We start from the raw sequence: 15,400 nt of genomic DNA on the forward strand, positions 1-15,400 counted from the left end.
GTATATTTGAAGAAAAAAGTAATGATTAGCAATGTATTAGTCTAATGTGTTTGTCTCTACATCAACAGTTATACATCACCCCAGTGTGTTAAATGATCCAATGATCATAAACTCAAAGCCTGAAGGAGGTCAAGTATTTCTATTTGACCTACTGCTGTATATTGGCCTGCAGTAAACAGCTTTAAACCCCTCCCAGCCTCAACCTTTTATCTCATCACATCTTCATCTCCTCACATGTTTATCACGGACCAAGGAACACACAAACTGACAGAAGCCATACAGTCCATTCCCTTTCAGAAGCAGGAGGTAGCCATCAAAGAGCTTTCACACAACAGCTCCACTCATCCATTGACAGATAGACAGGAGAAGGCAGGGAGATGAATCAAACACTCTAGTTGGAGACAAGGTTGGAGAAATGTAAACAAACCCGACAAAAAAAACAACAAAAAAAGCTCACATGGTGTGCTCTCAGAGGCATTGTAATTTAAATTATCTGAAAATAAAATAAAAGGGAAAGCAGAGCAGTACATAGACCACATTCTGCTCATTTAGAACATCCAGAGTCCTTGGTTTTGTCCTGTGCTCTCTTAACTTCATAGTATAGGTCTAGGACATATACATTGCAATAGAAAAGGTTTATTATCATGTCAGTAAAAGTGTGTATGTCATTAGAAGTTAATGCAAGACCTGGCTAAAAATTAACCTTGCAGTAGTCAGACTGATATGTGTAGAACAGAATGGAGTTTTATGTTATCAATCTGGGATGGCTGCCGTTCAGTCTGTCCGTGAAAAGGAGGGACGTTTAGTTCGGGCTGTTTGGGGACATGTGAGCTACTATCTGCCTTCAATAATATGCTTTCAGCTAATCGTAGCAGCGTGATTCATCTGCAGCTTCTTGATTGTTTTCACAAGTAGCAGTGTAAGCTGATCTTTTTTAAACGAGAAATTGTCACTATTTTACCTAAACCGAGTCAATTGCATTATTGACAAGTGTGTCCTCCACCAGTCATGTTTGTTATGACCCAGCAAGGCCATTCTGACTGTCGTCCTTCCTACTGTCGTCATTGTTCTGACCTGCTGGTGGTTCTGAGATGGATGTATTAGCAGGAGTCTTTCAGAATGGATTTTTTGTGAGGCTGAAATAACAGATCTCGCGACAATCCAGCTTGCAGGACAAGGTTAGCTGAAAACATGGTCTGAAAACAAATAGTCACGCATTGAACAAAACACTAATGCAGGGATAGGAAACGTCAGTGCTTGAGTGCCACTATCCTGCAGCTTTTTGCATTCACTTCTGCTCCACTACACCTGAAATGAAATGCCAAATTACTTCCTTGGCATGTCAGTAAGTTTAGCAGAGGCGTGGGTATTCTACATTTACTTGTTTCAGGTGTGTTGAAGAAGTAATGCATGCAAAAGCTGCAGGACCGTGGCACTCCAGGACTGATGGTGCCTACCCCTGGATGAATGCTTAAAAGGCCAGAAATAAATACTCAAGAAGTGTTTTTTTAACATGCTGATGATGAGGTTGGTGTATTATTCACTTCCTGTACTCACAAAATGGAACCAATAAAACTGTTGGCAATAAATTTGATTTTCAATTATCGTTATACCCCCACTTGTACAGTATGTAACTGCACTACAAAAAAAAAAAAACTACATTTATGCTACTTTTTTAAGCCAGCTGAACATGTATATTGTCAGTGGACATAATGCAAAGATAAATACCCAAGTTCAATGTGAGGATGAGCTTAGGATCAGGGCCAATATGCCTTGCCTTAAGAATAGGTAAAAGGGCTTGATTATACATTATGCAATTAGTGCAGACATAGTGGAGCTATTTCTGATTCCACTTCCACGAGTCTCACATTGCACTTTAGAAATGTTATACTAACCCCAATTACGTTAAACTATTTTACAAGCAAATTGAATTTATTTCACTAGGCTTTCCGCTCAGTCCGAGTTCATGATGTCATAAACGTAAGCCTGTAAACTGCAACATTTAAACCGTCCAAAGACAGACTCCATTAAAGTCTACCCACTCTCTTTTCCTGTAATGCTTACATTTATTCTGGCTGATGTGTTTGTCACAAGACCATAAATAACACTGAAAAAGCAGATTGAAAGACGAGCAGTGTGAGAGATGGTCAAAGAGAAAGAAATGGGCGGAGACTAAAGGATGGAAAAGTAAGGTGGAGGACTCTGTATAAATCAACGTCCATTAGTCTAGGGGTTATAAAGTCACTGATGAAGGAGGTGGACTTGGGCTCAGACTTTTTATTGTCTTGTTGTTGTCTTTTATTGCCTGTGATGTCATCTAATGGTATACAGTTAATGACAGGGGAGGGGAAGTGTGTACAAGGGAGGGAAGGATGGGATTGTAATGGTGCTCTGCGTGCACGCCTTTGTTGACACATGATATTGATTGCCTTTGTGGAAGTGTCTATAAGGGTTCTTTGTCTGAATATACATTATTTTTAGTATGAATTTTTTTTTTTAATAGTTGCTTGCAAACAGTTATATGGAGGGTACCCTCCTTAATTCACATGGAGTAAAGAATCAACATGTTTCTTTAAGAAATAATAACGTTTCTTTGTGTTTCTACTTATCACTCATGTTATCACTTCTACACTCTCATACCTAAAGTTTCTAGGCTATTCTATGCCATTTTACAGTATAGATAATCATAATCAATAGTTTACTTTAAAAATGAAACAAATTATTGATTGAATACATCCCAGTATAAATCATGCATCTCAATTACCTGTTTGTGACTCTAAGAAATATTTAATGAAACTAAAATTAAATATAAGAAAAAGGTAAACTCTGCCCAATAATTCTCTTCATCTCAGCTCACTGGTTATGCCGATGTTTTATTTAGTCTGGTTTTAGTCACTCCCATCAGAGTATCTGTGTGCATTCATTTGAAAGACAGCAATGCATAGGAGCCTAGGGTTCCATCATACTTTGCAGCAGTGCATCATCGCATTAGCTGTGAAAAGGTCTGCCACACACAAAAGGGCACAGAGGCATGAAGGGGGACTAAGGTGGGAGCAACAACACTCCAAAACCCAGCTTATCCACTACTTCTTAACTCTAAGGGGACAAATCCTGTTTAGCCAAGGGCTCTGAAATCATACAGTGACATAAGACCCAAGGAGACACAGTTATAGTTGAAGGTATTAGAAAATGCACCTGATAAAACTAACTTAAATCTTTTTATCACTAGTGCTTTGCTGCACATTTTGGCTTCCAGTGGTGCCTTACAAATGTTTCTTGTAGTCCTTATTTTTTTACCAGAGTTACAAAAGACAACCTAAAAAAGTCTGACTTGTATTTGATTAAATACAGAATATTTTTCACAAAAAACTTTTATCCCCTCTATTAATTCTCACTAGATTCCCTGTCTAGGTCTGCAATGCTGCTATAAAATGTTTCATTAATTGAACGGTTTATTCACTGTTGACATACAGTTTTAGCTTTCTGTTTTGCATGATGGCTAAAAACTCGATCTGGTCTAATCTTCAAGAGCACCATCTTTTGGCATTTTGCTTCATCTCCTACATGCCTAATGTAAACATATTATATAGATTGCTTAGAGACTTCTGTCTGCAATTCTTGCATAAAACGTTTTATTTTTAGTGAACAACTAGTAGCTGTTCTGTTAACTGATAAGTAAACCTTTGCTTTGGATCTCTGCATGTTCTTTACATCTCTTATGTGATTGATGATTACATTACTGATAATTACTCTCCTTACCTGAGCTATCGCGTAGAAGTTATAACCCATCCTAGCTTTTAATATCTCCATCACTTTATCTGAGACATCTCTACTTTATTACTTGATTTCTGTGTTTCTCAGTCAACAACGCATTACAAGCCTCAGAGGCTTTTGTTGTACAGCTGCTTTTATGATGAGATTAAATTACGCTCAAGCAAATGCATTTTGTTGGGTAACTTCTCAAGACCATTTGTTGCACTGGAGTTTTTTTTTCCACTTTACAATTAAACACACACAATAATGATAATGATTAAAGGTCACATGAAACTTAGGCTGGTATAAAACCTTTGCATAGGGATTTTGAACGAATAATCTATAAAGATGCAATAAAATTATGGTAGCAAAAATAACATTTAGTCAATTAACAAATTGCATGGTTCCATGCATTCCATTGTATGCCATTATCAATCACATAAATTACATCGTAATAAATTATGCATTTCATCTCATTCTGGCTTCTTAATTTGCCTCACAAAAGAGACAAAGTTGGTCTAATTGTTTCTGCAACATGCTGATCTGTGCTGTCTAGCAAGTTCTGCAGCATGCTGATGCGTGCAACAATTCGCCCCCTCTGGAGTCCAAAGAAAAGGGAAACTATACTGGATCCTCCTGATTGCAGGTGTAAATGAGTAAATACGTATATTGTGGCAAGGATGAGCTAGACTTTGGAAGATATCAGATAGGTTTGTCAGTAGAAATAAAACCCCCTCAGGGGCGCTCCTGATTCCCTTTCCCCAAAACACACACAAATACAATTTCTTCCATGGTAGAGAACTCACACTCCCATTCACTTTCCTCCTCTTTCATTCAAGCACACGCACCTTCGTGCTGCGAAAAAAGCTGATTCAGTCGATTTGCCTGAAAGTCAATCCGCCTTTCTACTACTGTCCATCCTCCAATTCAGTATTCCCAATGCAACAGTCTTACTACACATTCACACAGAACGAAATCAAATCTCTACTCCAATCGATTAGGCCATCTATAATGCAGTTTACTCAACCAAAACTCGTCTCTTTACCTTCTTCACTCGTCCACTTTTTGTACCAACGAAGACCAATGAGTGGTTCTTGTAGACATAGGCAATCACAGAAGTCATCTTGTCAACGGCGTCTGAAAAGAGAGGCTTTCCACGCACCATCTCAGAAACACCCAGAGGTGCATTCATGTCAAGGCCACAAAAGTCGTCGTCGATGGTTAAGAGCTGCAAAAAAAGGAAAAACAGAGAAATCAACCCAAGTTTGGTACATCCATCTCTAAAAATCACTCAATGATTTTATCGCATTTAATGGATATTATTTTCCAACTTGTACTTACAATGTAAAATAAAATTTTACCATAATAATCACAAACTGTGCATTGTGGAGGTGTGTTACATGCATTGAAATATAAATAATATGATAATCCCGCAAAACTTTATGACCATTTTAATTTAATTATTATTCATCAGTTCTTTATGTGGGATGAAGCAAAAATGTAAACTGTTTTGGTAACGAAGACTGCAGTCAGCCTCAGGTTCTTTAATAGAAGCTGCTCTGTCAAGCTTTATTCCCCATTGTCCCCCCAATGCAACAAAAACTCATGAAATGCTGGGGCAGCAAGATATTCACCTACAGTAAGTGATTCAAATTGAAATAAAAAAACAAAACAAAAGCATTTAGCAATTACTAGACTCAAAGGCAGTCGCGATTAAGTAAAAAGACTGGCCATAAGGACTTTGGTTCGACTTGCTGAATGTGAAAGGCCCCTAAATTACAGAAGTACTCGGTTAATTAATATGCTCCAATTGAAAATGGGTTAAACTTAAACATGGCAAGAAACTTTTATTCTATTCCTCAAACAAAACATGTGCAGGGGTACAGTTTGTTACTTAGGGCAACACATTTACCCTTAATTAAAAAAATATTGAGAATAGTTTTCATCAAGCAATATCTAAGCAATCTGAACAGTCTCAAGAGCTGTCTAATGTATGATTAGAACCTGGAAAGTCCTAAAGCAATTAAAAGTACATTTTAAATAATAATAAAAATTATAATCTTTGTAATTAATTTCTAGAAATGTAATTGAGAATTTACATCAATATTAAGGTAATATACCTCTTCTTGGCCTATTGGCAAGATCATTGAGATGCTAAAAGACAAAAAATTTAAGCTCAGAAATGCCAAGATAATTTGCCAAACACACCACCTCATGTACCAAACCCAGGAGTGGCCAAAAGACACACAGTGATTTTGATAAGTCATCAAGTCAGATCATGAGTAATAACTAAAGAAATACAGCCTACTTTTACATCAGTTCAGCCAAGTGTTCTTAATTCAACAATATGATAAAGACTTGGTCAAGATTTCAAGATCCAAACTATGGCTGGGCATAAAAAATAAAAAAAAACAATTTCGATATTCTAGAATTTGGGTTAAGTATTCTGTGGACTGACAAGACAAAATATTTTAGAAGGTATATAACACATTATTTCTAGCTATAAACTAACCTTATAGAAAAAGAAAAGCATATAGAGAGTGAAACACGGAGAGGATATTAAGATTGTCTGGGAGGCTGAATTAGACCTGGATGAATTGCTGTCATTTATAGAACAATAAATAATTATCTCTACCATAATATTCTGAAGGAGAACACAGGTCCAGTTTGTAATTTGCAGCTAGTTACTGTATGAACCGGGTCAGACATTCAAATTTATTGTTATAATAATTTGAAAAAAGCGTTCTGCATCTAGGCATCTGAGCTTTACCATCAGTTTGACGATGTAAATAATTTTAGTCCAACTACAAAAGATCAATTCTGTGAGGGGGCAAAAACTTTTTCACAGCACCATGCGTACAGGGTTAAACCATAAATGATCCAAAGAAAGCCCAGACTTACGGTATACTAAACAAATGTTTCATAACAAAAGGAATATGGCGGGTAGAGTTAAATAAGAAAAATGATTTAGACACTCCACTGTGTTAAATTTAAAGTTGCCCAAAGGTTTTAAGAAAGTCTGATGGAATGCCTTTGAAGGGAGACAGGTCTTTTTGTTTATGTCTCTTTTTCCATTTTTCTTCCTGGAAGCGCACTCTGGAGGCTTCCGATAAATCGTGCACGTCAATGGTCTCTCCACCACCTATCAAAAAGGGCCATCATCACCTTCGGAGCTTTTAGAGCAGCTATGGAGGAAATATGGGGGTCTGCTTTCATTAGACAAATGGAACATTGCTGGTTTAGGGCACCAGCTTCAGGCTACAACATGGGGTCATATGGAGTGGGATGAATGATTTATAGAGACAACCTAAATGTGGGTCAGGAGAATGTCACACAGTTGAAGGTTTAAGACAGAGGTAGAGAAGGAAAAGAAAATGGATATGGACTATCAATGATGGTCAACAACAACTTCTCCTAAACACACTGTTATCAAGGATGGGCTTTTTTCTGCAAGTACGGTAGTCCTCTGTTAAATTAATGGTTTGTGGATGAAAATCAAGGTCAGTCAATTAAAATCAGGTTTTAACGGCGACAAGTACAGATGTTCTAATCTATTAAGTCCAATTCCTCATTTATGCAATGGACTAAAAACACCTTCTTTATGTCTACATCAGTTAGAGCTGAGGACATGACGGAGTACAGTTCATCATTCTTGGGTTTAAAGGTTAAGGGGATCTATCAGAAGCAAAATGGAGTACTTTGCAGTATTTTGGCCTTCAATGATTGAATGCTTCCTCTAGAGATAACAAGGTTTCCCTCATGTATTCTAAGATTAATTATCTTTTTTTTTAGGAAATCGAGTACCTAAAATCATTAAGAAATTAATTATCTGAACTCAGTCAGCCTAGAAGGAAGAAAAATCTTAGATGTGAAAATTCTGCTGGTTACTCTTCACCTCCTGTATTGCCAATCATATTCTAATGATATCTAATTTTTACTTCAGGCCATCAGGAAACAGATACATAAAAAACAAGTAAAACAAACAAGTAAAACACTATTTGTAATTGAGAAGTCTCCAACACCTCTAGACAAAATGCAAAATGACACCACTTCCTCCCTGAAGTCTTGGCACTTGCTGCAAATGATTTGATAATTCAAAAATGTACAATTACTGTATCGTTGGAGTTTTAGGAAAGGCTTGGTATGTCACAAAGTTTAAATCCATTTTGCTTTATATATTTGTCATATTTCCAAATAAGGACACATCTTTTTTCAAGTCAGATAGTTTAGGATTCTACAGCATGAACCAAGGTGTTAGAGATGGATAGATTGTAAGACAGAGGGCAGGAGAAGGGAGCCTCTATATTTGGGCAGAGGCCAGAAACTGATGCAGAATCAGGTCACTCTCAGCCATATCCATCTCTTTGCTTGTGTCTGGCTGCCAACACTGACACAAAAAGAGCTCGCTTCTGGACCGTGCCGAAGGATCAGTAGATACAGAACAGGGAGAAAAGAAAGCAGACATCAAGCACGGGAAAGCTAGAGTTGCTCAATGCGATTAGTGGGAGAGTGAAAGAGATCAGCACTCTAACATTCTCTGATGTATGGTCTAATCTGGGTTAGAATTGTTGTAAAGGCTAATTCTATGGTAACTTCACGTAATTAATGGAACATGTTTGACTATAGCAACACTTGCATATGCATATATTTAGTTGCCGCTTCTTGATGATTACTTGATTGCTCCTCTGTTAGAAAAAAATGCAATAAATGTCTTTTATTTCTGCAAAACATTTCATATAGATAGGAAAAAAGAAAGCTATAGAAATGTATTCCAGCATGCTGTATGTTCTCTTATTTGCTTGGCCTTGGAACTAGTATTTTCCTCTTGCCATGCTGTGCTAAATGACCAACCTGCCAGGATGATTGGAGGCACTGGATAATTCTGTCATGACTAAGAGGGTTTGCTTCATTCGGTGTACAAAAAAAAGGAATATCAACATTAAATATCCCCTTTATACAGTAACGCCTATGTGAGTTCTACAGCAGAGCGAAGCATTTTTTATTCCACCACTCCACACAGCCAATATCTTTCATTTGATTGTAGCTTTTGAGATGACAACCCAGAAAAGAAATAGATATATAAACACATTACTGTAGCTTATTATGTTCACTATTATTGCAACATCACAGATCATAGAGTTCAGGCAAGGATCTCTAGAAACCTAACTGCATTGTGTTTTGTTTATTTAATGTAGATATGTCATTGGCACTCAGTGATTCTGACATGTAGGGTGTTCTATATACAAATTAATGCACACAGCATATAATCAACACTGTACTCTCTGATATCATATCAAGGTTATTTTTAGTTTTGAAAAACTTTTGCATTTTGAAACTGTCCAGGCCCAATTCCGCATTTTTGTCCAAGATGCTTTTATACAACAAACATGGCAATTATTTTGATCCGAGATGCTGGTTTCTAACTTTTTTCAGTACATAGAAAATGTTTTCGTCAAATTCGCACTGTATGATATTGACCCGTCCTGTACGGATGTAATAGCTTTAAATCTTGTGAAGATATTCTATATAGGGCTTAGTAATTTAAAGTTTATGATCATTTTTGACTACTCTTCCAGAGGCACAATTGTGACACCAGGAACTAATGTCCGACAAGCCAGCCTGGCTCTCCAGGCCTGCTCTAATTCAACCTAGAGGGCTCTGTCAGGTTGAATTAAAGACTGACTAGGCCAGGAAACTTTCACAAAAACATTTTCTTCTATGTCTCTACAAATCTTGCTTTTTGCACTGGTGAGCAGTTACACGGAAAAAAAGTCCTGGAACTCAGGGACCAACCACACTTCTACAAAAACAGCCACACAGCTGTGATACTCTCTAGACCAAACTGTAGACATCACAATGCTGTAAAGCAAGTGACACGTATCGGGAAGGTAGCCAATAAACATTTGTCATTTGGATTGACAGAATGACGTAATTCGAAAACTCACAAAACACATTTCAACCACTTTAGAGTCCTGCGTCATAAGACGCAGTGTGCATCATACCACTGACTCATGATTTGCTTTGTATAAAACTTTGATGCAGCTGCATAAGAATATCCAAAGTTATCTATTCAAATTATATTCAACTAATCTGAAGATCAGTTGAACTTTGAAAGGAATGTAGTTACTGACTCTTCAATCCATGTTCCTCAGCATCAGCTCTCCCTGTTCTTGGATGTTACATGACTCACCACTTCATCCTGATCAGTATTACTGTTATTAAACTGATTAAAGCTGAATGTGGACAAGATACAGTAGCTTTAAAGAAATTTCCCTACTAGACTCACTACTAGAATAGCCAATCATGGTATCAGCATAGAATTCACTGAGCTATTATCTATAACATGCAGAATGTGAAGCCAGAAGAGAATGGAATGATCTACTACCACATCCTACAGCCTGCACCCTACATAGTACACAACAGAGCATTAAATGGCTTATGTTTAGTTACTGTAGATTTGGATTTAAGATTCCTCATTTGAGTTTTCTACTTTATGCATGCTTCCACTGTGTTTTTAAGATGTATATATCTTCAAAATACATGTAAGCAAAATCAAGCACTGAACTGCTAAAGTTAAGTAAAATTGATTAAAATAAAAAAACATCCAAAAAGTTATTGATGCTTAGCATTTTGCAAAATTTGCTGTTATTTAAACATCCACTGGGAACACCACTTTTCTTTCCAGCCTTAATAAATCCTGCATATAAATGTTATGTGAACTGAATGTAGTGTGCAAAAACTATCCCTAAATTCTCATGGGTGTGATGTGCAGGGGGCTGTTTTCAAACTCAGTCACATTTTAAGACAGAGGGGAAAAAACATGTAGACCTATTGATGCATCTGTGTCTATTTTCAAGTGTTTTAGTCTGACTTAAACAGGTACATGGCCAGCTATGACTGAAGGTTGGTGCGTACCATCATTTCAGGATAGCTTGAAATAATCTTTATATGTAATAGTATCCGTGTGTGTAAATTAGGCTGAGTTCACAGTTTTAGGTTATAAAACAAAGTTGATTTACTAGTGTGATCTGGCAGTGAAACATGAAAGTAAATCAACAATATGAGCCATCCTCTGATGATAAATTGCTCGTTCATGTTTGCTGATGTCTTCACCTGCCAACCATTAGTTATGCAGGTACAACAAATAAATATTTGTAGGGGGAGGGGGAAATCTATCAAATCAGAAATGAAACAGCATGAGAGTGTTGGAAGTAAATGGAGAAATCACTCCAACTGAGAAAGAAAGATTGAAATAGAGAAAATTTTACTTTGGAGGATGTGGGGATGTAAAATATGACAAAACCTTGAAAGTGGAAGGTGAGCAGAATTTAATGAAGGCACATTATGATACTGATAATCTATGATTGTTTTATCTTCATATTGTGCTAGAGATATTGATTTATTTTCTATCTAAAGCTAATAGATACTAAATTTTTAGAAGCACCTACCTATTACCTGTGTTTCGATTTTCATCGCAAATATAGAGAAAAATAAAGTTTTTAAACTATCATTTAAGGGAAAATGATACACAAAACAACAGGGAACACTATAGAAAAAGCAAATGCTCCCTCTTTTGAATAACTGCTTTGCCAATCTTGGCAGCAATTCATTCATCTTTTGCAACATTTTGTAGTGAGACTTTTTCATCCCTGCGGATGTAGAAAGCTGTCTTCTCTTCTTTACTAGATTATTTAAAATCACCCACATTTGGGTTCAAAGTTAGAAATGTTCAATGTTTAAGCTCATGTCAAAGCTTCAACAACAGATTGAACAGGTAAAAAGCAGAATCCCTGGTTCCATCAGATCCTGAAGCAGCAAACCAGCCCCAGACATCATACTGCCACGACTATGCTTGACTATCAGAATGGTAAATATTGGATTACACTACAGACTTAACTGGATATAACACCTATTATTGTTTTTTTTCCCTCTGGTATCCAACAACATCTAGGAATAATCAAAATGACGTACAAAGATAGACTCAAAGTGATGCCATCAGCTGAATCATGAACACTTCAACTGAAGCAAGTTATTACAGTGAGAAACTGTACAGTTCATCTTCAGGGCTTTTCTTTTTTGACTATTAGGATTATGGTTATAAATCTCACTTTCTTTCCTAACACCATCTTATTTCTTTAAAATTACAGTCTAGTAGTTTATCTAAATATTAACACAAATGACCACGAGTAAAACAAAGAAAATCCTTAGACTATAAATAGACCAGAATTCAGAGAAGAAAACTGGTATTTTAGAGGTAGTATCTGTAGGTAAACTGGTAGAGAGCATTAAGAAGGAAGCAAGAGACACTTGTTTAATCACAGAATAATGATATTGTGATTGATTCTGACCTTTAGCAAGTGGTATCATGTATGGAGATTTAATTAGCGTGCCAGCCAGGGAGCAGAATAGCGGATATGTGCATGGATTGGGATGAAGTAGAGAGAGAGGAGGGGCAGTCTAGATGTCCCTAATGAATCTGCTAGCCTTTCCCTTCCTGAGGATGTGACATAGACTGAATCATCATCAGCAGCAAACTAGTGACTGATTAAGGTCCAATACCAGACGGTGGAGAAAATAGATGACCGGCTCACTGGCCATTGTCATTCAAAGGATTGTTAAGCATGTTATCAATTCTTAAAGAAGAGAAAAAATAAGAACATGAAAGGTAAATGCACAAAGAGGACTGAGCATAAAAGTGGAAGAGTTTTTTTTTTTTTTTTTAAGTTGGGGTGAAGAGTCCACGTATTGAAGTGGTGAAAGAGACCAAGAAAAAGACTTGAACCATCCGCAGCCGACTAGAATAATTTAATTAATTGGAGAGAATTCAGAATGTGAAGTCGCTAGCACATAACAAATGTAGAAGAATAGCCCGTGGCATGTCAGTTAATGACATGTAATTAATGATCATTAGTAGAAGGGATGAAGGGATGGCCGTAGCCTGTCAGAGGCTTGTGAGTGACCTTGCAAATTTCTCATCTTCGAGAGACGGCTCATGACACCTGAAAGCATATTTTCAATTTCCTACGGAAAAGAAAGTGGCAGAGGATGCAAGCAATGCATCAAGGATGAGAGAAAAAATAGCAGTGAGGGGAATTTATTGCAATCCTGCCGTTTTGTTGTCCTGTTTTTTTTTTCTGCTGACACAGTAAACATGGAGGGAACAGGCAGCGTTTTTTTTTTATAGGTCACATGCCACTTCACAATGATCTATGGATGCAGGGCCTTTGCAGACTTAAACTGTTGAGCATGCATTATTTGGATCAGCCAAGCATGGCCATTTGAGGCAAAGAGGAAGCACCCCCTTCACATACACACACTGGTTCTATGTCTCCTCTCTGGTGCACATTCCTTTTCTTCTCTTTCTCCTGCTCTGCATCTCTCCCACGATGACTGAAATCCTCTTAAAGATGGTGTCAAGCATCAAAGGCCTGGAGGGTGCAAGTGTTTTTTACGCTCCAAACAAAGCCTGCATCTCTCTGTCCCAGCACACACTTGCTTTTCATGGTTTGATTATTTATAACAGAAGAGACCAGCCATAAGTGTTATATTAGAGAGCAGAAATTAATATCTGTTTGGTTCAGACATCAATGAGCAAATGGTAGCAATTAATTTAGATGTTAAAAACATTCTGATTAAAATAAGTGTTTTTGATGTGTTTAGGAAGATAACATCAAATTATAGAATAGAATTCAACTTTATTGTCATTGCACTGTCACGAGTACAAAGCAACGAGATGTGGTTTGCATCTATCCAGAAGTGCTATACAGGATATAAATATTATTACAGGTGTATGTACAAGCAAAAATGAATAGTTAGGGACTGTAAAAAGTTGTGTATAAATATAAATATGAATATGGGAGCTACATGCACAGATTATACAGAATATACAGGAATGTTAGGAAAAGGATTGTATATGTATTAGCGGGTTTATAATAAAAGATAAATAATGGCAGATAAAATTTACAGACTATAATTATGATATCAAGATGTAAAAATGTTATATGTAATTTGATGTATGATATTACTGATAATGGGGTTCAGGCTGTTCATTTTTGTACAAACCTATTTGCTTACTCTTCTGGTTTAAATTTGTTTTTTTAAATGTTAACAGTTTCTTTCTATTTTGTCACGATGCATTGCCAAAGTGCCAAAGTGTTCATCTTTACCAAAAATTATGGTCAAGCATGGTTTTCAATAAAACCTGATTTTCCACAAAATGTAAAGAGTAAAGTCTGACTTTGAATTCCCAATTTAAAAAAATTGCCCTGTAGCTTGATACCTGCAATTCAGTGTTTATTTAAAGGAAGTGCTTGATTTCCATATTTTATAATTGAGGATTTATTCTGCCAGGATTTTATGCTACGTTAATACCAAACAAGTCCACCCAGAGTGCTGTATGCGTTGGGAAATAATACCAATTGTCTTAAAAAAAATTTAAAAAAAGATCTTTTTTTCTTTTCTAAATTAATTAAGCACCATTTGATTTCTTAATTTTGTTTTCTTAATTTTAAGAAACACATATACATAACTGTTGAAGCTTTTAAGTGACAAAATGTGAAAAATGTTTGATGGGCACCTCATTCAGCTAACTCCAGCAGACCACTGAAATGACAGTAGAGATAATATTCTGGTTCTGCCCATCATATGTTCCATGCCTTACTTAAAGTGTTTTAACCTATCCACAAAGTCTGATCTTTCTCCCTCACCATTAATAGTGTGTGTTGGTGTGGATGTGTTTGACTACACAGCTAGACCCCTCTAATGAGCCTTGGGCTGTTCGTCCTCTCCCTAATTGGAGGGAAAACACATCATGTTCAAAATATAACACTGTTTGAAAGCTTGAGAAAATAAAAGTGCAAGAGAAAGCGAGAAAAGGGGTGTGATAGAATAAAAGATACTGAGCAATGAAGAGGGCAAGATAAAGGGGAATCTATTAAATACAACTCTCCATTTTATCTTAGAACTCTATCACCAAATGCTGACATGCAGCGAATCATTAAAAAATTACAGCTGTCTAGATTTTATTTGCTTTATTTATACTGTATAGAAGATGAGGATTGTCATTTTGGTCATACTGGATATAGCCACAATGGTCCCTTTTTTTTATAATCTTGAACTAATAATACATTTAGTGCAAGAAGTGATAGCAAAAGTTTAGCAGTTAGCGTTTATAATATTAGTTGTTATAAAACAGGTAATAAATAAAAATTCTTTAAATAGAGGTTGAAACATCTGTGGCACTGCTTAAATGAAACTAAATTTTCAGAGCTATGGTATCTGTATTTTTATATTATGGAATTTGTTTGTTTTTTCCAAGTGGACCCTGTAGACTTCTGAGCTTGAACAATCTTTAGACTTTCAGGATTCTACTTTTTTATACGCTTTACTTAATTTCTTTCACTGTAATTTCTGGTTTATGAAGTAGGAATTTATATGGTAATATAAGATAAAATCAGGTAACTATCAGTAATATCAGGTGAAATCCAAGGGTCCTGATCAAGGCCTAATTTAATTATATATCTAAAAAATTAATCCAAATAACTTTGGCTATTTTTTTCTTTATGTAGAAAATCCCTTTATTGTCCCACAGTGGGGGAACTGACTTTAAACTCAGAATTCTGACTTTTTTCTCAGAATTCTGACTTTT

General features: G+C 36.4%; 1 protein-coding gene across 1 annotated transcript in view; it reads right to left on the reverse strand.

Moving 5' to 3' along the window:
- Window positions 1-4,756: 4,756 nt before the first annotated feature.
- LOC107100197 (plexin-A4-like) overlaps window positions 4,757-15,400 on the reverse strand; it is a 40,586-nt gene continuing 29,942 nt past the window's right edge. Inside the window, exon 3 of the mRNA XM_015398603.1 lies at window positions 4,757-4,981. Within this exon, the coding sequence (XP_015254089.1) occupies window positions 4,772-4,981 (210 nt within the window). The 3' untranslated portion in view covers window positions 4,757-4,771. The remainder of the gene's footprint in view (window positions 4,982-15,400) is intronic.

This window comes from Cyprinodon variegatus, unplaced genomic scaffold, assembly GCF_000732505.1.
Source record: "Cyprinodon variegatus isolate N-32 unplaced genomic scaffold, C_variegatus-1.0 Scaffold944, whole genome shotgun sequence".
Classification (NCBI taxonomy): Eukaryota; Metazoa; Chordata; class Actinopteri; order Cyprinodontiformes; family Cyprinodontidae; genus Cyprinodon; species Cyprinodon variegatus.